Source organism: Bos indicus x Bos taurus, chromosome 2 (assembly GCF_003369695.1).
Source record: "Bos indicus x Bos taurus breed Angus x Brahman F1 hybrid chromosome 2, Bos_hybrid_MaternalHap_v2.0, whole genome shotgun sequence".
NCBI lineage: Eukaryota > Metazoa > Chordata > Mammalia > Artiodactyla > Bovidae > Bos > Bos indicus x Bos taurus.
Window position 1 is genome coordinate 118,686,116 of NC_040077.1, and position 22,766 is coordinate 118,708,881.

General features: G+C 49.3%; 1 protein-coding gene across 2 annotated transcripts; it reads left to right on the forward strand.

Annotated features, from left to right (window-relative positions):
- The first annotated feature begins 148 nt into the window (after nucleotides 1–148).
- On the forward strand, nucleotides 149–21,926 carry SPATA3 (spermatogenesis associated 3). 2 transcript variants are annotated; one of them, XM_027516011.1, is made up of 5 exons: nucleotides 236–402; nucleotides 509–645; nucleotides 4,817–4,991; nucleotides 7,972–8,115; nucleotides 21,042–21,926. In XM_027516011.1, the coding sequence occupies exons 1-4, from the start codon at nucleotides 236–238 to the stop codon at nucleotides 8,075–8,077; spliced, it is 585 nt and encodes a 194-aa protein (XP_027371812.1). In that variant the 3' UTR covers nucleotides 8,078–8,115; nucleotides 21,042–21,926. The 2 variants fall into 2 exon arrangements, 1 of the variants encoding a protein (XP_027371812.1); XR_003506534.1 differs by having other exon boundaries at nucleotides 149–645; nucleotides 4,814–4,991; nucleotides 21,042–21,100.
- The last annotated feature ends 840 nt before the right edge of the window (nucleotides 21,927–22,766 follow it).

Consider the following 22,766-nt stretch of genomic DNA (forward strand, 5'->3'; position numbering starts at 1 on the left):
GGAGGGCAGCAGGCAGGTGTCAGCAGAGAAGACTGTCCCCAGAGCCCCTGCCATGGGAGCCACCCTGTCTTTTGTGACCTCACAGGAGGCGGGTGGGTGACTCTTCGCTTCAGGGCCTTAGCCCAGACGGACGCCAGAGCCTTCCCCCAGGGCAGGGGCACACGGCCCCTCAGCGAGGGAGCCGGGACATTAGGCAGCTCCATGTAGGTGCACGCTTAGGTCAGGAGGATCCACCATGAAGAAGGGCAAGAGGAAGAAGTCAGAAACCAGGCGCCGGGGCTCCACCTCCCGGCACGCCAGCTCCGAATCCACCCCCCAGCAGCAGAGCTCAGAGTCGAGTTCCCAGCAGCCCGTCTCTGGATCCAGCCCGCGACCACCCAGCCCCAAGCCCACCTCGCAGCTGCCCAGCTCGGGGTCGGCCCCCCTGACGCCCAACCCAGCACCTGCCCCACCGCCCCCCAGCCCAGGGCCCACCCCGCAGCAGCCCAGCTCGGGGTGCACCTCACAGCCCAGCAGCAACTCTACCCCCCTCGCAACCTGCACGCCGAGCCCTCCCAGCTCCAGAAGTCAGCCACAGCCACTCAGCTCAGGACGTCGTGTCTCCAGACCCCAACTCCAAAGCATCCTCTCGGTCCAGGAAAGCAGGTGGGCGGCCGTCTTACTCAAGTGGTTCTAGGCTTTCTGCTGATGGATCCCAGGGCTGCCCCAGAGGCTGATAACTCTTCTGATTGGGTCGTGATGTACTGATAATGTGTATTCTGGAGCTGTGCAGTGGGGAGTGTGTGGGTGAGGGCGAGGGTGAAGGGTTTGGGGTTCATTTTTTTACCCAAGAGCCCAGGATTCCTGGGTTTTGTCATTCCTCACCATGTTGAGTCTCTCTAAAGACAGCCACAGGGTATTCAGACAGATTAACATTCGCCGTGGCTCGGTGGGTAGTATTAGCTCCTTGGGAGCCATACATACCCAAATAAACACCAAGGCTGCATTAATAGAAGAATCCAGTGAACGACAAGGAAGGCGGTCATGCTGCTTTACTCTGTCCTCATCAGGCTGTTTGTGTGCGCAAAAGATGCCTAACAATCTAGTCCAAGGAAGATAGTCCAGGATGGGGAGCTGAGAGGAATCGGGGGAGGCAAGAGCCTTCTGGTGTAGGAGACTCCGTTGAGGGAATTGAAGATTGTCTGTCTGTCAGCTGGAAAGTATGAGTAGATTTGTTCTATGTTGTTCTCAGATGTCCGACTAAGGGCCCATGGATAGGGTTGCTGGATAAAATACAGGCCTCCCTGTCAAATTTCAGATAAATAATAAGTGTGTCCTGAATATTGCACGGGCATCCTATATTTTTATTTGCTAAATCTGGCAACTCATCCATGGAAGGCACTGTAGAAGGTAGATTTCTGCTCAACTTTAAAAAGTATCCAACAATTAGCTCTGTCTGAAAATAGAATGGCTGTCCAGGAAAAGTTGTCCCCCGTCTTCTTGGGTAGCCAGAGTCTGAATGAGCATGGGATTGTGTCGAGAGAACTTGAACAGAGTTCAGGAGGTGGTCTGGTTAATACCATGCTACTAATAATGGTAATAGCTAACATTTATCACTGAGCACTCACCGCATACCTGACATTCGACTCAGCCAAGTGATCTTATTTCACAGTCTTATAAAGGAGATACTAGTATCATCTCCATTTTATGGATGGGGAAACTGAGGCTCAAGCAAGTGTAACAGCTGCCCCTCATGCAGCTGCTGGTAGCACTAAGAGGGGAACTTCGGTCTATTCTGACTTTAGAATCCTCCCTCAACTGCAGCAATGATCTTCCAATCCTGGAAGGTTTGGTGGTCTGCCCAGGAGGAAGAACATCCTTTCTGAGCTTCTGGATCTACCTTGAGCCAGTGCCCGTGACTGTGGTCCTGAGCCCACCAAACTCCCAGGACCACAGCATTCCCTCTCAGATTGTGTGGACATAAAATAAATGAGAGGAGTAAGGGTGAGTCCTAAATCCAAGTATGGCTGTGACAACAACATTTCTGTGGCTAGGGATCAATCCATTAACATGTGGAAATGTTTTGAGTATGATACTAAATATTGTATATGTTATGATCAGAAACATTACTTTGCCAACAAAGGTCCATCTAGTCAAAGCTATGGTTTTTCCAGTAGTCATGTATGGATATGAGAGTTGGACTATAAAGAAAGCTGAGTGCTGAAGAATTGATGCTTTTGAACTGTGGTGTTGGAGAAGACTCTTGAGAATCCCTTGGACTGCAAGGAGATCCAACCAGTCCATCCTAAAGGAGATCAGTCCTGGGTGTTCATTGGAAGGACTGATGCTGAAGCTGAAACTCCAATACTTTGGCCACCTGATGCGAAGAGCTGACTCATTTGAAAAGACCCTGATGCTGGGAAAGATTGAAGGTGGGAGGAGAAGGGGACGACAGAGGATGAGTTGGTTGGATGGCATCACCGACTTGATGGATATGAGTTTGAGTAAACTCCGGGAGATGGTGATGGACAGGGAAGCCTGGCATGCTGCAGTCCAAGGGGTCACAAAGAGTCAGACACGACTAAGCGACTGAACTGATGACCGTCACACTGAGATAAATCTTTCTGGATTATGGCCTTGAGAACTGATCTGTAGAACACAAGACTTTCTATTTGCACATCTTTTCATGAATGCATGTGGCTCACCCTCAGATTGGTATTCTGTTTGTGGCGGAGGCAAAGTGGGAACTGGTGAGGCTCATCCATGGTTACAGTGGATGCCCACTCTTCTTCTGCCAAAGGAATTGTCTCCCTTGGAGCCAGAGTGGGAAGGAAGGTTGGTGATAAGGGATGAGGACCTTTAAATAAAAGATGCCATATTCTAAAATACAAATCTTTTCATATGTAGAGAATACTGTAGCTCAAGAAAATACAAGTCTTCCAGAAGAATGTCTGTAATCAAGAAGATGGACAATTTCAAGCCTCAGTGAGGCTGTGGGGAAGTCAAAACCTTCTCACACTGATGGTGGGAATGTAAAATGGTTAAACTGCTGTGGAAAACTGTCTGGGAGTTCCTCAAACGGTTAAACATGAAATTGCCATCTGATCCAGCAATTCCTGATCTGAGTATATACCTAAGAGAATTAAAGACATACATCCACACCAGAACTAAAACAGCAGCATTATTCATTATAGCCGAAAAGTGGAAACAGCTCAGTGACCATCAAATGATAAATGGATAAACAACATATGGTACATCCATGCAATGAAATACTAGTTGGCAATAAGAAGCGATGATGGGGATTTCCCTGGTGGTCCAGCCGTTAAGAATTGAAATTCCAATGCAGAGGACACAGGTCCCATCCTGGTCAGGGAAACTAAGATCCCACATGTCTTGGGGCAACTAAGCCCAGGTGCCACAACTACTGAACCTGCATTGCTCTGGAGCCCACACACAACTACAGAAGCCCTCGCATGACAACCAAGACCCAGTGCAGCCAAAATCAAAGACACGAGCGATGCTGATACATGCTGCCACACAGATGAACCTCAGACACATTAGACTAAGGAGAGAAGGCAGTCTCGAAAAAGCCCACATATTGTGTGATTCCATTTATGAAATGTCCACAATAGACAAATCTATTGCCCAGAACCGCAGGGAGTGGAGAATATGCAGGGCTGCTAATGGGCTTGGGGGAGGATGGAAAAGTTTGGAATTAGTGATGATGATTGCATACATTCATGAATATATTGAAAGCCACTGAACACTTCAAAGGGGTAAACTTTAGAATGGAAATTGTGTGTCCGGTTTGTTTGTTTGTTTTTTCCCAGTTTTTTAAAAGAAAAAAGATAAGTCTCATCTTTAGAATCCCGTCCCTCCCCTTTCCAGGAAAAGTTTCTGTCGTGGGCAAGTCTAAGTAGAATGGGTGTTGATCACTGGCTTCCTGGGCTTTAGGGTTGGCAGTTCAGTCAAGAAGCCAAGACAGGGAATTCCCTGGTGATCCAGTGGTAAAGATTCTGAGCTCCCAACATGGGGGGCCTGGGTTCGATCCTTGACCAGGGAACTAGATCCCACATGCCTCAACTAAGAGTTCACATGCCGCAACTAAAGATCTCACATGCCACAACAATGATCAAAGATCCTTCATGCTGCAACTAAGACCCGGTGCAGCCAAATATTATTTTAAAAAATAAAAAAAAGGAAGAGGGAGCCAAGGCGGAAGTAGTTACAGGAGGGAATGATCCATCCGGGAGTCCTCTTGCTAAACAGCAGAGGGCGCTGTCTCCAAGTTCCTCTGGGACCTGCAGCTCAGGACAGTAATGGAAGATGAGCTTGGGAAAGGATCTCAAAGACGGTCCACTGGAGTGGTTGTCTTCTGGATAAATCTGTGAGCTCCAGAAAAACGGAACATGGCCGCTCTGGTTGCAGGAATGTCAATGCCACCTCTCCTAGGATGTGCAGTCCTCCTTCCCTCAAATTCCGTGGAAAGAGCCCCAAATTGCGAGTTAGTAATCCTGAGCTGAAGCCCGATTCTTCCATCTCCTTACTATCGGGGCACATATTTGATATTCTTTGAGCCTCGGTTTCCTTATTTGTAAGCTGAGGATAACAATATTCCCCACCCCAGGACTGCTGACAATGAGATGCGATGGATAATGCCATACAGAGCACTGTCCAGGTGTGAGCTATTACATGGGTGTTCTCTGTGTTATTCCCAGGTAGCATGCATTATTTCCCCAAGCAGTCGTTCCTCTCTCCTCTACATAGGCCACTGCTCCTCGCATGGACACCTCCTGCAGCAGTGGGCCCCTCACCTCTCTCCTTCTCTGTCCAGCAGGGCCTCTGATTCGAGTGGGCCCGCGCGCATTCTGTTCCTGTTCCATTTGCCCCGGCAGCTCTGCTTGCTGGCGTCGTCTGGGCCTCTGCCACAGCCGCATCTTCGATGTCCTTCTGCCTCGGGCCTGGCCGACCATGTCAGGGAGAGGATTCCCAAACCTCCTCACCTTTTACAGGTTCTGCAGCCCCTGGGGGGGTGCTGGATCTTGGGCTCACCTCGTACTTACAGTCCTATGGACAGAGGAGCCTGGCAGGCTGTGGTCCCCAGGGTCGCAAAGAGTCAGACACGACTAAAGCAACTCAGCACGCACACATGCACTCAGCCTCCTCTGGGGACTCCAAGGCCCAGAGGAAAGCTGCTTCCTCGGGTGGGGCTTCTGGCCTTTTCTGCCTGGACCCACCTGCACAGAGAGGTGCCAATTTTCTCCTTTGGGGTTCATTCTTCTTTGCTTCAGAGCACACTCTCCCACAGCCCCTCCATCGCAAGCTCCCTGTCACTCAGAAGCTCGGTGATTAAACGCTCTGTCAGGCCACTGCCTCCTTCTGTGGCCTGTGCCACAGCCAAAAGCTTCCTGTTCTTGACCCGCATGTGAACTTCCCCCAGAATTTAGAGATACATGTGAATGTAAGTCACGTACCCCTTGGTGAGAAGAAGTCCTCCCCCTCCTTCAGCAGGTCTCAGGCTATTCCTGGCAGCCCCACAGGGGTCTGTCCCTGACCCAGTGGCCCCCACTGCCTCACCCTTCTCTTCCTCTCCCATGAAGCCCCCAGGTGGCTGCCGCTTCCCCTGGTGGGAAGACATCTGTCCAGGGAACTTCTCCAGTAGCTTTTGCAGTGGCGCAGGGCTACGTACGGAGAAGGCAATGGCACCCCACTCCAGTACTCTTGCCTGGAAAATCCCATGGACAGAGAAGCCTGGTGTGCTGCAGTCCATGGGGTCGCCAAGAGTCAGACACAACTGAGCGAGTTCACTTTCACTTTTCACTTTCATGCATTAGAGAAGGAAATGGCAACCCTCTCCAGTGTTCTTGCCTGGAGAATCCCAGGGACGGGGGAGCCTGGTGGCCTGCTGTCTATGGGGTCACACAGAGTCGGACACGACTGAAGCGACTTAACAGCAGCAGCATCAGGGCTACGTACAAGGGCTAGAGCAGGACCTCCACCTCCCCCCAGCTCTGGAAGCCAGGGAAGCCCCACTTATACTCAGATCTTACACATGTCCAACAGGATACATCTTCCATCTGGGCATCACCCACCGTAAAGCAGAACCCACCCACCCCCATCTCCATTCTACTCCTCTTCCCAGCCCCTCCCCCGCCAACTCCCCTGTCTTGTACATTCTTGAAAATCATCATCTCTCAGCCTTGTGAAGCGAGGCGAACAGATACCCAGGTGTGTTGGGAGAGCACACCAGAGCTAAAATGCTCTGCTACCTGGTAAGTCCTGGCTAGGAAGGGCCTGCCCCCGCCCCCACCATTGCCATGATCAGCTGTCTTTCCATTCAGTACATTCATCCATCTGGTGCCAGGGAGCGCCATGGATTCACAAACCACCAAGTAGGAAAACCTCCTCTGCATAGGATGCTAGGCACGGTGAGGGAAACCAGAACAGGGAGCTTTACTCTTAAAAATTGTGCCATCCACATGGTATCTGATTCGCGCTCCTTCCGTGGCCACCAGACCAAGGGGGAAGGCCTGCCTTTCCTCCCCACAAGGCCAGGGCCCTAGCTGCCTGCTTCCTTTGCCCCAGGGACCAGTTCTTCACTGATCTTTCTGTTTATGAAATTGCCCTTAGCCTCAGCAGGTCATGGGCTTCCCTGGTGGCTAAGCTGGTAAAGCATTCGCCTGCAATTTGGGAGACCTGGGTTAGATCCCTGGGTTGGGAAGATCCCCTGGAGAAGGGAACGGCTACCCACTCCTGTATTCTGGCCTGGAGAATTCCATGGACTGTATAGTCCATGGGGTCGCAAAGAGTCGCACATGACTGAAAGACTTTCACTTTCATTTTCTACATGATAAGCTAAGATGTGCATCTAGAAACTCCGATGCAAACCAGGAAGGGATCTGTGTCCCAAAAGAGATGTTCAAAGAGCTTCGCTCCTGAGCTGGGGTCCACGTAGATGCTGTGTTATCAGTCATATCTGAGCTGAATCTGGAAGGATTTTAGGATGCTCTTGAGCACACGCATACATGCACACGCACACACATACACATGGCCTATTTTAAAGGGAAAGGATCCCGGGTGGAGGAAAAGGTACAAGCGAGGCTCAGAAATAGGAATGTGAAGGGGAGGGGCCGAGGTCCAGTCTGGCCTGTGTCAGGTGTGCACCTAAGTCTGCTCAAGTTCACACCTGCTTCTGTAACCTTTCCATTTCTATGCAGAGTGGAGTGTTGGCTCTGGCTTTAAATACATTAAAATTTTGATTTTTTTAAATTAAATTAAAAAATTTTAAGTGCTTAAATATTAAGTAAGAATCTCTGCTTTAGTAGGGTCTTTGTCCAAATGGCTACTGCTTTTTCTGAGTGCCTTCCACGTCTGCCTGCAGTGCAGGAGACCTGGGTTCAATCCCTGTGTTGGGAAGATCCTCTGGAGAAGGAAATGGCAGCCCACTCCAGTACTCTTGCCTGGAAAATCCCATGGGCGGAGGAGCCTGGTAGGCTAAAGTCCATGGGGTCGCAAAGAGTCAGTCAAGTCACTTTCACTTTGTTCATACTTACTAGCAGCCTCGTGCAGTTTCCCTTCCCACCCGCTTTGTGGGGGTGTAATATGTGGCTTCTTCAGTTGCCTAATCTCCAGAACAGACCTATGCGGCAGGACTCCTCCACAGCGGGGTTGTGAGGCCTGAAGAGGACACTGGGTGGGAGGGAGGTGTTTAGCACAGGGCCTGGCACACGGTGGCCTTAAACACCTTGTCATCTTCTCTCTGAGTGCCCAGGGGAGCTGGCATCCCAGGCCAGCCCATCCCCGGATCCTGGAGGGAGTCTTGTGGTAGAGCGTTACTGAAAGAGGCGAAAGGAACTGTGTTCCCTTGAGAGGAGGACCTTTAGCGGGGAGGTGGGTGTTCCTGTCATCCTCATGGTTTCCTTTCCCCTGCCTACGGACGAGCACTAAAGCCCAGCTGCCCCCAACCCATGGGTTCTCTGCTTTGCTCTGCAGAAGACCTTCAAGAAAACATTCCACTCATCGTAATTCGCGTGCTCCGAGCCCTCGGAACTGTTGCTGTGGCTCTGGGAGCCCTAGGAGCTGCCTACTACATCCTTGAATCTTTGTAAACAAGTCCCCAGGCCCGCAGTCCGGCAGGTATGTGGACCCCTTTCATGCCCGTGGCCCTCTGCAGAGTGATCCTAGAGCCCATCGACTCGCCAGCCCTGTAGCATGGTGAAGCGCCTGTCCCTTCTCTGAAAGGAGGAGGTCTTTATGGGGGCACCAAGACCCCCAGTCTTTCAGGGGAAACTTGAGAGTGAGAGACTCATTTCTGGCCTCAGGGCCTACTGGCGTGGCTCTCTCGGGCAGCCCCGGACACTCATGGACAACGCTAAACCCATTGTTGGGATCGTCAAAACAGAGATTTCCCTGTTCCCTGCTGACCTCGGGTGGTTCCTCTCCTCACAGACCCCAGCTAGGAGGAGACAGGAGAGGTGAGCCGGGGGTCCTACACCTCTTGGAGCTTTTCCTTCAAACTTTCTCCCTGTGGTTCCCACTGTTTCCAGCCCTTCTTGTCCTCTGTGAACTTCGTGTTCCACAGAAACCTTCTCCCATCTTTTAAACCACTGTTCTCTCCAGCCTATTCCATCCTGTACTGTGGATGATTTTTACGTACATAGGTGGCCTGTCTCCACCTTCTAGTACAAGATCACTGAGGGCAGGGAGCCTGCCTTATGCAACATCTTGGATCCTCCCCTGTCTCAGGCTGGGCTCCCTAGTAGCAGAGCCTGAGACAAGGATTTGGGTGCACAGGATTTAGTGAAGGAAAAAGAGTGAGGGGAGGCCAGAGAGGGAGGGGACGGAGCAAAGCAAGGATGAGGTCTCAGCTGAAGTCCACTTAGCCTGGTCCAGGCAGGCCTGGAGGTTGAATGACACCCAGAGGGGGTCTAGCCTTGGGGCAAGAGGGTTGGCCTTTCTTGCTCTTCTGTGAGTCAGTCGTTAGCTACTGGGAGAGGTTGGGAGTGTGTGTCTTTGTGAAAAATGGCTCCCGTTTGGGTGAGGACAAGTTCCTGGGGAAGCAGGCAGCTCTAGGCCATCAGTAGACAGCGTTCATAATTCACAGGACTGGGCAGTGGATATGCAAGCGCACAAAGAGGATCTGAGCAGGCACTGAGAGCACCTTTTGCCGGGAGCCATCTCCCAGCATATTGCATATTGAGTGCAGCACTTTCACAGCATCATCTTTCAGGATCTGGAATAGCTCAGCTGGAATTCTATCACTGCCGGGAGCCAGCGTGAGGAACTCTGCCCGTGGCAAAGGTCATGAGGAAGGAGGCTCAGCATACGCAAAGGCGGGATCGAGCCTCAGGAGTCCCCTTGGAAATTCTCGAGCATCTACCCCCAAAACCAGAGTCTGCCTATTTTCTGCTTTGTGCTCTCACCTACACCTCTGACTTTATGGGGGGCTGTCCCCCACTACCTCTCTCTGAAAAAAGAGTTAACTTACAGCTCCAGTTAATAATTCCTGGGTGTGATAGTGTTTCAACCTACAAACTCTTTTGGAAGTCCTCTAGCCTGCCTGAATAGGTTTTTCCGGCCACATGTGATTGCTCAGAGTCTCCCAACTGTGAGAGGCATGAGATGTTCTAAACTGTCTAAATACAGATTCCTTTGAGCAGTTAAAAGATTGATTAGAAATTGTATTGGTGAAGGGTTTGTCACTTGTTGGGCCATTGTTTGCTGCTAAGTCTCCATATCCCTTACCTGCTGTGTCCCTGGCAGTGTATTGACTACATTCAGGAATCTAAGCAGTAGCTTTAATGTTTGTAACCTGGGACCCTTGAGTTAATTCTTTTTCTCGTTATAGCCCACCACACCTTTGCCCTGTAGGAATGCAACTTTATCTAATGCTTTTGGAGGGTGGTGCCTGACTCATCACCTTTAGAGAAAAATAAGTTTTCTGAAGAAAGGGTCTTAAAATGTTAACAGGCCTCCAGGCCAGAAGATGATGCAAATCACCTAAACTTTTGCATATGATAAATTTGCAGGAAGAAAGCCTGGCTTGCTGCCTGACTCTACCCCTTCCCCCATTATCCTCTATGCATAACTTAAGGTATAAAAACTACTTTGGCAAATAAAGTGCGGGCCTTGTTCACCAAAACTTGGTCTCCCCATGACGTTCTTTCTCTCACCTTCTGGCTGAATTATTCAGCCTCTTTTCTCCACTGAATTTCCTCACTGAGCTATCCTTATTTCAGCCTCTTTTCTCCACTGAATTTCCTCACTGAGCTATCCTTATTCTATTACTCTTTATATCTTTAATTAACATTTAAATAAGCTGTTGTTTCCTGATTCCTTCCTTCTCCGTTCCTCTCTCCTTTTCACTCTTTAGCTCTTTCTCTATCTTTAGATCTTTCTCTATTTTCTTTTGGTTATATACCCTATAATACATATTCTAGGGTCATAGATGGGAAATAAGTAATTTTTTATATAATTCCAGATGTTATTCCAAAATTATTATTCAAGTACTCTCCAGTTACCATTATATCGATATTCTCATTGCTTTACATCACCAGTAATTGGCATCATCTGGTATCATATATGTTTAACTATCTCCTGATATGTGGAGGGTGCACTGATGCCTCATACTGGTTTTCAACTCTGTTCCACTTATTCCTTGTGAGGTTTACCAGGATAATTCTGTTTTTTTTATCAATGAAATACCAGTTTATATATTTCTTCCACATTTCTATTGATTTAGAGAGCTTCTTTATATATTCTGTTTGTCATATTTACATATTAAAAATACATTCTTTTCAAAAAAAAGGGGGGAAAAGAAAAAAGGAAAGAAAATAGAGAAAGATCTAAAGATAGAGAAAGAGCTAAAGAGTGAAAAGGAGAGAGGAACGGAGAAGGAAGGAATCAGGAAACAACAGCTTATTTAAATGTTAATTAAAGATATAAAGAGTAATAGAATAAGGATAGCTCAGTGAGGAAATTCAGTGGAGAAAAGAGGCTGAATAATTCAGCCAGAAGGTGAGAGAAAGAACGTCATGGGGAGACCAAGTTTTGGTGAACAAGGCCCGCACTTTATTTGCCAAAGTAGTTTTTATACCTTAAGTTATGCATAGAGGATAATGGGGGAAGGGGTAGAGTCAGGCAGCAAGCCAGGCTTTCTTCCTGCAAATTTATCATATGCAAAAGTTTAGGTGATTTGCATCATCTTCTGGCCTGGAGGCCTGTTAACATTTTAAGACCCTTTCTTCAGAAAACTTATTTTTCTCTAAAGGTGATGAGTCAGGCACCACCCTCCAAAAGCATTAGATAAAGTTGCATTCCTACAGGGCAAAGGTGTGGTGGGCTACAACAAGAAAAAGAATTAACTCAAGGGTCCCAGGTTACAAACATTAAAGCTACTACTTAGATTCCTGAATGTAGTCAATACACTGCCAGGGACACAGTAGGTAAGGGATATGGAGACTTAGCAGCAAACATTGGCCCAACAAGTGACAAACCCTTCACCAATACAATTTCTAATCAATCTTTTAACTGCTCAAAGGAATCTGTATTTAGACAGTTTAGAACATCTCATGCCTCTCACAGTTGGGAGGCTCTGAGCAATCACATGTGGCCGGAAAAACCTATTCAGGCAGGCTAGAGGACTTCCAAAAGAGTTTGTAGGTTGAAACACTATCACACCCAGGAATTATTAACTGGAGCTGTAAGTTAACTCTTTTTTCAGAGAGAGGTAGTGGGGGACAGCCCCCCATAAAGTCAGAGGTGTAGGTGAGAGCACAAAGCAGAAAATAGGCAGACTCTGGTTTTGGGGGTAGATGCTCGAGAATTTCCAGGGGAACTCCTGAGGCTCGATCCCGCCTTTGCGTATGCCGAGCCTCCTTCCTCATGACCTTTGCCACGGGCAGAGTTCCTCACGCTGGCTCCCGGCAGTGATAGAATTCCAGTTAAGCTATTCCAGATCCTGAAAGATGATGCTGTGAAAGTGCTGCACTCAATATGCAATATGCCGGGAGATGGCTCCCGGCAACCTTTAATTATCAGTTCAGTCACTCAGGCGTGTCCAACTCTTTGCAACCCCAGGGACTGCAGCATGCCAGGCCTCCCTGTCCATCACCAGCTCTCTGAGCTTGCTCAAACCAATGTCCATTGAGTCGGTGATGCCATCCAACCATCTCATCCTCTGTCATCCCCTTCTCCTCCTGCCTATAATTATCCCCATTGTCAAATCCATGTGCCATGAAAGCTTAATAAGTGATGAGGGGGAGGAGAAGGGGAGGCAGTAATGGGAGCTTTTTTTTTCTTTTTTTTAAAAAACTTTTTATTTTATATTGGAGTATAGTTGATTAACAATAGTTACTTTCAGGTGGTTAGTTTCAGGTGAACAGCAAAGGGACTCAGCCACACATATACATGTATCCATTCTCCCCCAGACTCCCCTCCCACCCAGGCTGCCACATAACACTGAGCAGAGTTCCCTGTGCTATCCAGTAGGTCCTCATTGGTTATCCATTTTAAATATAGCAGTGTGTACATGTCCATCCCAAACTCCCTAACTGTCCCTTCCCACATCCTTCCTCGCTGGCAACCAGCCCCAGACCTCTAGCAGCCACAGCAGGGTGTGTGGTGGGAATAGATGCTCAAAAGCCCAACCCAGAAAATAAGCTCCAGGGAGAGCTCGCCATCTCCTCAAAGGCTCTGCTGCCTGATCATGGGACCATTCATAAAAGAGCAGAGAAGCACCTTAAGCTTTGCAAAATTCCATAGCAGCTGAGGATCCCCGGTTTCCTCATCTGTAAACAGGAAACGTCATAGAACCTTCCTCTTGAGATGGTTGGGAGCATGAGACGGGGTGCTTGGAGGGCAGAGAGATGGCCAGGAGTCTTGTTACTGTTATCATCTTGGAGATGGTTGGGAAGATGCTGGTTTTGGAGTTAGAGCCCACGGTTCTAGTCTGGCCTCCACTCCCAGGTCGCTGGGTGTTCGGGCCCATATTACTTAACTTCTGTGAGAGTCGGTATCATCTCTAAAGTGGGGAGAATAACAGCACGTTCAAGGGCAGTGGTTGTGAGGATGAACTAAGGGATGTACGGCCCTCCCGGGCTGGCCACCGGCTGGGTAGACAGTGTGCTGTGCTGAGTCATTTCAGTCATGTCTGACTCTTTGCGACGCTATGGACCAAAACCTGCCAGGCTCCTCTGCCCATGGGATTCTCCAGGCAAGAATACTGGAGTGGATTGCCATGCCCTCCTCCAGGGGATCTTCCCAACCCAAGAACTGAACCAGCGTCTCTTACATCTCCTGCACTGGCAGGCTGGTTCTTTATCACTAACACCACTTGGGAGGCCCTGGGTAAGGTGGTAGTGACTGGCGTTTGAAGATGGTGCCTGAGCTAAAGCGTTTCATCTTAGAATCTCCTCCTGGCAGCACCTATGGGTGTGAGCTTGGGCAGGAAACCTTGGGATCAGATCCTCATTCTACCCCCAGTATTTCTTGGGCCTGGACAAGGTTTTTAACTCCTGATGCTTCATTTTCTTGCTAAGTGCTGATAATAATAGTACAGCCCACGTTAAGTGGGGGGACTCGGTGAAAAAAACGCATGTTAAACACAGTGCAGTGTCTGCCACAAAGAAGACCTCAACGTAGCGGCTACATCATCATCATCCTTTTTTAACTCAGTAGTCCCCAAATTTTATTGACCTTTGAAAGCTATAATATAATTTATTTTTTAAATATTTTTAGAGTAGTATTAACCTACAATGCTCCATTAGTTATGGCGCACAACATAGCGATTCTATGCATTACACAATGATTGCCACAGACACTATAGTTTTATTAAAACCTAAAATTGTTAACATCAGTAGATAAGAAATTTGTAAACTAGAAGTCAGAATATAGTCAAGCTATGTTTTACAGCTGATCACTTATTTTCTTTAAATTAGCTTCCTTTTTAGCTTAAATGCAATTATCTCCAGTTCAATTCAGTCACTCAGTCGTGTACGACTCTTTGCGACCCCATGGACTGCAGCACGTCAGGCTTCCCTGTCCATCACCAACTCGCGGAGTTTACTCAAATTCATGTCCACTGAGTTGGTGATGCCATCCAACCATCTCATCCTCTGTCATCCCCCTCTCTTCCTGCCTTCAATCTTTCCCAGCATCAGGGTCTTTTCAGATGAGTCAGTTCTTTGTACGGAGAAGGCAATGGCAACCCACTCTAGTACTCTTGCCTGGAAAATCCCATGAACAGAGGAACCTGGTAGGCTGTTGTCTATGGGGTCGCACAGAGTCAGACACGACTGAAGCTATTTAGCAGCAACAGCAGCAGTTCTTCATATCAGGTGGCCAAAGTATTGGAGTTTGAGCTTCAGCATCAGTCCTTCCAATGAATATTGAGGACTTATTTCCTTTAGGATGGACTGGTTGGATCTCCTTGTATTCCAAGGGACTCTCAAGAATCTTCTCCAACACCACAGTTCAAAAGCATCAATTCTTCACCACTCAGCTTTCTTTATAGTCCAACTCTCACATCCATACATGACTACTGGAAAAACCATAGCTTTGACTAGACAGACCTTTGTAGGCAAAGTCTCTGCTTTTTAATATATTGTCTAGGTGGTCATAACTTTCCTTCCAAGGAGCAAGCATCTTTTAAATTTCATGGCTGCAATCACCATCTGCAGTGATTTTGGAGCCCAAAAAAATAAAGTCTGACACTGTTTCCACTGTTTCCCCATCTATTTGCCATGAATTGATAGGACCAGATGCTATGATCTTAGTTTCCTGAATGTTGAATTTTAAGCCAGCTTTTTCACTCTCCTCTTCCACTTTCATCAAGAGGCTCTTTAGTTCTTCTTCACTTTCTGCCGTAAGGGTGGTGTCATCTGCATATCTGAGCTTATTGATATTTCTCCTGGCAATCTTGATTCCAGTTTGTGCTTCATCCAGCCCAGCATTTCCCATGATGTACTCTGCATAGGAGTTAAATAAGCAGGGTGACAATATTCAGCCTTGACATACTCCTTTTCCTATTTGGAACCAGTCTGTTGTTCCATGTCCAGTTCTAACTGCTGCTTCCTGACCTGCATACAGGTTTCTCAAGAGGCAGGTCAGGTGGTCTGGTATTCCCATCTCTTGAAGAATTTTCCACAGTTTATTGTGATCTACACAGTCAAAGGCATACTTTGGCCACCTCATTCGAAGAGTTGACTCACTGGAAAACACTATGATGCTGGGAGGGATTGGGGGCAGGAGGAGAAGGGGACGACAGAGGATGAGATGGCTGGATGGCATCACTGACTTGATGGACATGAGTCTGAGTGAACTCCGGGAGTTGGTGACAGACAGGGAGGCCTGGCGTGCTGCGATTCATGAGGTCGCAAAGAGTCGGACACGACTGAGCGACTGAACTGAAATGATAAAGCAGAAATAGATGTTTTTCTGGAACTCTCTTGCTTTTTCAATGATCCAGTGGATGTTGGCAATTTGATCTCTGGTTCCTCTGCCTTGTCTAAAACCAGCTTGAACATCTGGAAGTTCACAGTTCACATATTGCTGAAGCCTGGCTTGGAGAATTTTGAGCATTACTTTACTAGCGTGTGAGATGAGTGCAATTGCGTGGTAGTTTGAGCATTCTTTGGCATTGCCTTTCTTTGGGATTGGGATGAAAACTGACCTTTTCCAGTCCTGTGGCCACTACTGAGTTTTCCAGATTATCTTCAAATGGGCCATAAATGCAAAATCCTACGTTTTGTCATTAAAAGATCACGGGAAATATAAACACTGTAAAAATGAAATGTCCTGGAATTCTGGCTGACGGGGTGCCTGAAAAAAATCTCAGCTTTGATGTCAGTGTCCTGTGTGTTCAAAGATACTTGATTAGTGCTGGGTGTTAAGACTAGCCAGCTCCACACCGAGACCTTCTTTAACCAGAGAGTTGAAAGACCACAGGAATAGGTAGTGATTCCATATTATTGACTGCAATGTCCAGTGCCACTCAGAGAGTCTGGGGTCCACGACGGGTATGTCCAGCCCTGAGCCCTGGGGGATGGGGAGATGATGGGAGGAGAGACAGGAGGAGGGGAAGTGAAGGGGGGCGCAGACTGCAGGGAGAACGGAGAGGCAGAGAAGGGAGGAAGGAGTGAATTGGAAACCTGCCCTGCCTGGACTAGGTCACCTCCCTGGGACTACTGAGAGTTTGCATTGGTGGCAAAGTTAACAAGGCTCCCCAGAGACCGAATCCAGGCTCCACTCCGGCCCTAAAGCTGTGTGTATGTTGCTGGCAGGGGTCCAGTTGGCAGGTGGGGCTTGTTTGGGGACCCCAGCATCACTGCCATCACTTTCAAACCACGCAGTGTGCCAACATCACACAGTTCTGCCTCTTTCTTCTGTTCTGAGTGGTGACTCCTCTGTCTCCCTAGGGCAGGCCCCTTTCCCAACACAGAGTTAGGACAGGTGGGTCCTCCCAGGGACAGACAGACCCTCTGTCCTCGGTCCCATGATTTCCCTGGAGAAGAGGCAGACTATGCCAGCGCCCCCGCCCATGTAGTGGCCTGAGACAGAGCCCTTTCCAAGCCCCAGAGCCCATGCCTGGTGATTGTGAGGAGAGGGTGCTTTCTCACCAGACCCTCTGCTTCTGTCAAATTGCTCTTCTGGTGACAATTTGGGAACCAGTGTTGAGATCCACGCTCACTGGCATCACATGTGTTTTAAATGACCTCATTTCCAAACTTGGCTTCTGTCAGGGCCAGGCTGTGATGTAAACTCCCCCGTCATTCAGTGGATGCTGAGGGTTCTGAGGGTTGGATGCACGCACCACCAGTAGGAGGCAGGGAAGCATTTTCTGGAAGCCCAGAACTAATAGCCACTGGTGGCCATGGTATCTCCCACCTGGCTCCCCAGTGTCCGCCCAACACCCCTCCCCATGTAGGTGTGCAAGTGGGTCAGCTGGGCTGTCACACATTAGTACTGACCATGTGCCCAGCACCACATCAGGTGCTGTGAGATGTGATGACACAGTAGGGCATGGACAGCCAAGTCCACCAACAGGCCAGGGCTAGACTCGCGACTCTGAGGTCTGGTAAAATCTGTGGATCTAGGCCAGCCAAAGTCCCCAGGCAAAGAGATCAGAGGTGAAAATTCAGATGGAGGCCCACATACTTACCTGCCATCCAAGCTAGAAGGTGGCAGAGTCCACACAGTGGGGAGTATTTGGTAATTAAATAATGCATTCATTCATTAGATATTTCCTGGGCACCTACCTTGTGCTATAGGAGTAAACCAAGCCAGACAAGAGCTCTCCTCGGGGAGCCTACATTCCAGTAGATGCAGGCAGACTGTGGACAAGTCAGTGAATAAACAGGATCACTTGATTTGGTGGTAAATGTTGTCAAGGAAATAAAGTGGCTCTGATAAAAAGCAGAGAGAGGTGGGCTGAGCAGGAGGGGCCGCTGCCAGAGCCTGGCTGTTCTGTGAAGACCCCTCTGAACTGAGGTACCTTTGGCAGAAGGAGCCAGACCATGCGGATCTGAGGGAAGAGCATTCTGTGCAGAAGGAACAGCAAACCCTACATCCCTGAAACAGGAAAGATGCTTAATGTTAAGTTTTAGGGCCAGAGAAGCCAGTATGGCTAAGAGCTAAGGGGTCAGGATGCCACTTTAGGGGAGACCAAGGTCAGGCAAGGTCTTGGAGTTTCCATTGTGTTCTAGATGTGGTGGACAGCCCCTGCTACAGAGCAACAGCAAATCCTTACATAAGCACACCTCTGGACACTTTACATTTATTGCGTGCATGCTGAGTTGCTTCAGTCATGTCCAACTCTGTGTGACCCTATGGACTGCAGCCTGCCAGACTCCTCTGTGCTTGGGATTCTCCAGGCAAGAATACTGAAGTCGGTTGCCATTTCCTCCTCCAGGGGGGTCTTCCCAACCCAGGAATCGAATCCAAGTCTCTATGTCTCCTGCATTGGCAGGCGGGGACTTTACCACTAGTGTCACCTGGGTTGACCAAAAAGATCATTGGAAATTTTCCGTAATAGTACGAAAAACCTCAAACGTTTTGGCCAACCCAATATTAACTCATGCATCCTCCTCTCAAATGGGAATATCTCAAGCTCCTGGTTTTGATTCAAAACAATCACAGTATCTATTGGGTAAAGAATGGGAATGGAGAAGGAAGACCAGGTAGGACTCATTTGCACTGGTCTAGACAGGCAAAGACGGTGCTTGGACCAGGGTGATGGGTGTAGAGGGAAAATGAACAGGTACAGTGTGGGCTTCCCTGGTGGCTCAGACGGCAAAGCATCTGCCTGCAATGCAGGAGACCCGGGTTCTATCCCTGGGTCAGGAAGATCCCATGGAGAAGGAAATGGCAACCCACTCCAGTCCTCTTGCCTGGAAAATTCCATGGATGGAGAAGCCTGTAGGTTACAGTCCATGGGGTTGAAAAGAGTCAGACACAACTGAGCGATTTCACTTGGCTTCAGTGGACAGTGTGGGGATTGAACCAGCAAGTCTGGCTGGTAGACTGGATGAAACAATGAGGAAAAGGGAAGCCTCAAAATTGACTCCAAGAGGATGAAGGCACAAGGGACAGAAATCAAGAGTTCTGTTTTACTGTTATTTTTGCTGGACAACCAAGTGGAGATGTCAAGTAGGTAGAAGGATAGAGGGAGCTCGCAGGAAAGGATGGGTCTTAGCTGTGAACATAAGGGTCATTAGCAATAGCTGATGTAGGGAAGATGGATAGAGCAGAGGGCCAACGTGGAGAAGTCTGATAGTGAAGGGAGACCCTGCAGAGTAGACACCTGTTCCTGGTCTTCTCTGGGTCTAGGTGAGCACCTGGGATCTCAGGAGGCTTCCAGAGGTAAGGAAAGCAGGCAGGCTCAGGTCAACAAGTGTCCACAAGGTCACAGAGATGTATCTCAGTGGGAGGAGCTGGTGAGCTGTGACCTCTGGTGGTAAGGCTCCAGCTGCTTCTCTCTGCTTGTTCCCCTATTCCCTGACAAATGTGGACAGACAGATGTGCGCTTCCCCAACCTGGTGCCAGGACCCATCCCCATTCATGTAGCGAACAGTGGGAGGACCCTGAACCAGCACTGGGGTTCGGGTCTCATTGCCTCTTGATTGGATGAGCCGACCCTGGTGCTCACAGAGCCCCCACTTGCCAGGCATCTTGTTGCTCAGCAGCTGCTCTCCATGCAGACCCTTTCACGTGCAAAGAGTTTTCACTGCTTCGAGAGAAAATTTCCTTAGCTTGACAGTTGAACGAAGCTTACCTACCTCTCTCATGTGGTTAAGGTGCTTCCCAGTAAATCTGGGAAGTGTTCTACCAATGGCATTGCTCTGACGCCTCTCTTTTTAACTCAACTGTAAGACGAAAGTGGGAACTGGTAGGTTTCCAAATGCCCACAAGGCCTTTTCAGTTCAGTCAGTTCAGTCGCTCAGTCGTGGCCTTTTACGACTTGATTTACAAGTGGATTATGAGTTAGGTTACTTGGTGCTGCCAATTTCAGAGAATCCAGTTCAAAATGATATTAAGGAGATTATCTCACATAACAACAGGACAGCGGGCAAGTGTCAGAGCTGGTTAACTCAGCGGTGTCATCAGACACCTGGGGACTTTTCCAGCTTCCGGCTCTGACACCCTTAGCACGGGGCTGGCTAGTTCCCCTCCTGGGCAGATGGCTAGAGGAGCTCTCAGAATTGTATCCTCATACCTTAAAAAGCTAGGTGGCGCTGATAGTAAAGAACCCCCCTGCCAATGCAGGAGACCTAAGAGATGCAGGTTCCATCCCTGGGTTGGGGAGAACCCGTGGAGAAGGGCGTGGCAACCCACTCCTGTATTCTTGCCTGAAGAGTCCCATAGACAGAGGAGCCTGGCGGGCTACAGTCCAAAGGGTCACAAAGAGTCAGACACAACTGAAGCGACAGCACGCATGCACACCCTGACAGCCAGAAGCAAGGGAAAAGGCCACCTCCCCTTGGGTCTCTTCTTGAGTTAAAAATCTGTTCCCAGGGTGCCCCTCTCCTGGAATACTTGCTCCCTCATTGGGGGTGACAAGCCCCTGCACTGGGTCTCCTGCTCCTTCTTAAGCAAATTAATAGCATAGCAGGGTGAATTTTCGTGACTGGATTAGACCGGTCTAGATGTCCCCCACACCCTGCCCCTATGGACTAGTGGGGACAAGGAGGGGCGTATCCAGCCAAAGGAGGCCCCTGCCAGGAAAGAAGACGTGAGAGTGGATATGGGAGAAGCAGACAGCAGCACCGACTATGGCGGGCAAGAGCGTTTAAAGAAGGTGATATGTTAGGCAGTGCAGGATGAACGGCCAAGTGCAGACCTGTTGGCCTGGAGACCTCTCTGACTTCAGTATTTCAGCCACTGAAAGCCACCCTGAGGACCCGTGAATCAATGCACATGCGTATGTTGGTGGGTGGAGGAGGGATGAATTACGGGCATTTGCTGAGTCATCCAGAGCTTCAGAGACTCAGCTCTTCGACCTTCTGAGAGGGAGATGGGCAGTTGGGTGTCCTTCTTACCCTAGAGTGAGGAACCATATGATGACAGTGGCAAAGCCTCCTCTCAAGGGAAAGACGTTTACAGAACTTTCTTTCCAAAAACTTGGTGAGCCTCTCTCGCTGCATCCCACCAGTGAATGACGCAGCACTAAAATCAATCAGCTGCTTTCCCCTCTCCTTTTGGGCGCTGAGTGTAGTAAAACCACCACGGCCTTCCATTTCAGGGGAGAGAGGCTCCATCTTAAGTGCTGGGGACAGGGAGAGGAAACAGAAGGTGCCAACAATGGCCCAAGCCCAGTTCCTGCCAGGCATTTTGCATAAGCTCGTTACAGCCTGAAGGGAAAAAAACAAAGTCTCTGTGAGTTCGGACAAAAGGAAGAGGGAAGGTGATGAATGGAAGAAATTTTAATCCTAAATTATTTATTTTCCCACAGGAGGATCTTAGCTGCTAAACCCTCACCCTGAGGCCATAAAACTGGAAAGCCACCAGAACTCTGGGGTCACAGAGTGTTGTCTAAGCTAATGGCTCTGTCCTTATTTTTCTTACAGATCCAGTTTTCCATCAAGGATCTCTCTTGTCACCAAAATAGAACAAAACCAAAAAAAAATCAAAAAAAGGAGTTCTGTTTCTTTAGTGTGTTTTACCTAGAGACACAAAAGTTGGTCTTGGCAAATGGGTAGGGACATGTGAGGGTCTTGGTGACTTTGTGAGCCCCCCCACCCCAAGGTAAACCAAGGTGGAATCCTACCCTTCCTTTTGGGGGCCACGGACCCAAGGGAGGCAACTTTGTCTGCACACACTCACAGAAGAAACGATTTCAGATTTTCCTATTTTAAATGCAGGAATTAGGCAACTTAATTCAATACCTAAGGTAACTAGTCAACGGGCACTAGTATCCACCACCAGAAAACTCTGTCCCTGGGAAATGGCTTCATTCAGCTTCGCCTGGGATGGGGGAAGTTCAGAGCCTGTCGAGGCGTGGCTCGCAGCCTTGTGGTTTGTCGGGTGACGTACCTGCCCCCAGCCAGTGCCTGCTGGGTCTGGACATCTAGTTCCTGGACCGGCTGAGGCAGAAGTCTTAGTTCAAGGTTATCCCAGGAAACACCAATAGGGGAGACAGGTGTGGAACAGGTACAGTGGCCACTGGGGGCAGATGAAGCTGTATCCTTCTAACACAGTGCTAGGGAACAGAACACATACCTCAGAGTCACCCCGCCCCGGAGGGGAAGTTGGGTATTATTTATACACTCATCGGTTAAGGGCTCCTGGGAGGGAGGTGGTTAATTTTGTGCCCTGCCCCCTCGGTGGGGAGGGGGCCCAGGGGAATGCAGATGGTGGAAGTTGGGAGTTGAGAATGCACTGAAGCCTGTTACCCAAACAGGAAGGGGTGAGTAGCAGCAGGGGTGAGGACAACCCCTAACTCAAGTGAGCGAGTGCACAGAGCACCTGGGTGACCCGCTGGCCTCTAAGAAGGGGCCAGGCTTGAACCAGCAGGACAGCCCTGGGGGAGGCAGGTCCGCCTGCAACAGCACAGGTGGGATTGAGCAAGAAGGTGGGGGGGGGAGGTGGGAGGAAGGGGAAGGCAGGTTGCCAGGAATCCCAGAGCCCACCCACCACCTCCCAATCCCAGGATTTCCCTTCCTGAGTAGACACTGGGAGACTTGGAGAGGGTGCCCTGGGTTGCCAGGATCCTTCTCTGGGCAGTCAGCTTTTGGGAAGAAGAATGCTGGTTTCTGCTGGGGTGGGGTGGGGTCCTGCTGCCATCTGGCCTGCAGAAAAGGGACCCACAGACACGGTGGGGAGACCAGGGACCCCGAGACTGCTGCGTCCGGTCAGCCCAATTCTCTGAAGACATTTAGCTCCTTTTTCTGGCATATTAATCAGGCCCCCTTTGGTTGTAAATGTCAGACAACCTAACCCCAAGTGGCCTGAGCAAAAGGAGCATGTACGGACTCCAGTAAAAGTCAAGAGAGAGTTCAGTCCAGATGTGGTTTGTTCCCTGGGTGTAGGCCGTGCCCCCAGAGCCCGTTTCTCTCCGTCTGCATTGTTGTGTCAGTTCCGTGTTCAGGCAAGTTCATCCTTCAAGGTGCACCAGCCATAGCCACCCCCAACCCCACCACCTCTGAAGTCAAGTCTGGCTGGGAAAGGCAGCCTGTCCCCGAAGCAGAAGGCCCCTGATCGGGCTCTGATTAGGTCTGGGTCCCTCCTGGAACTGCACTCTAGCCAGGGCAATGCGGTGCTCTGATTGGCCAGGCTAGCCCTACACAACCACC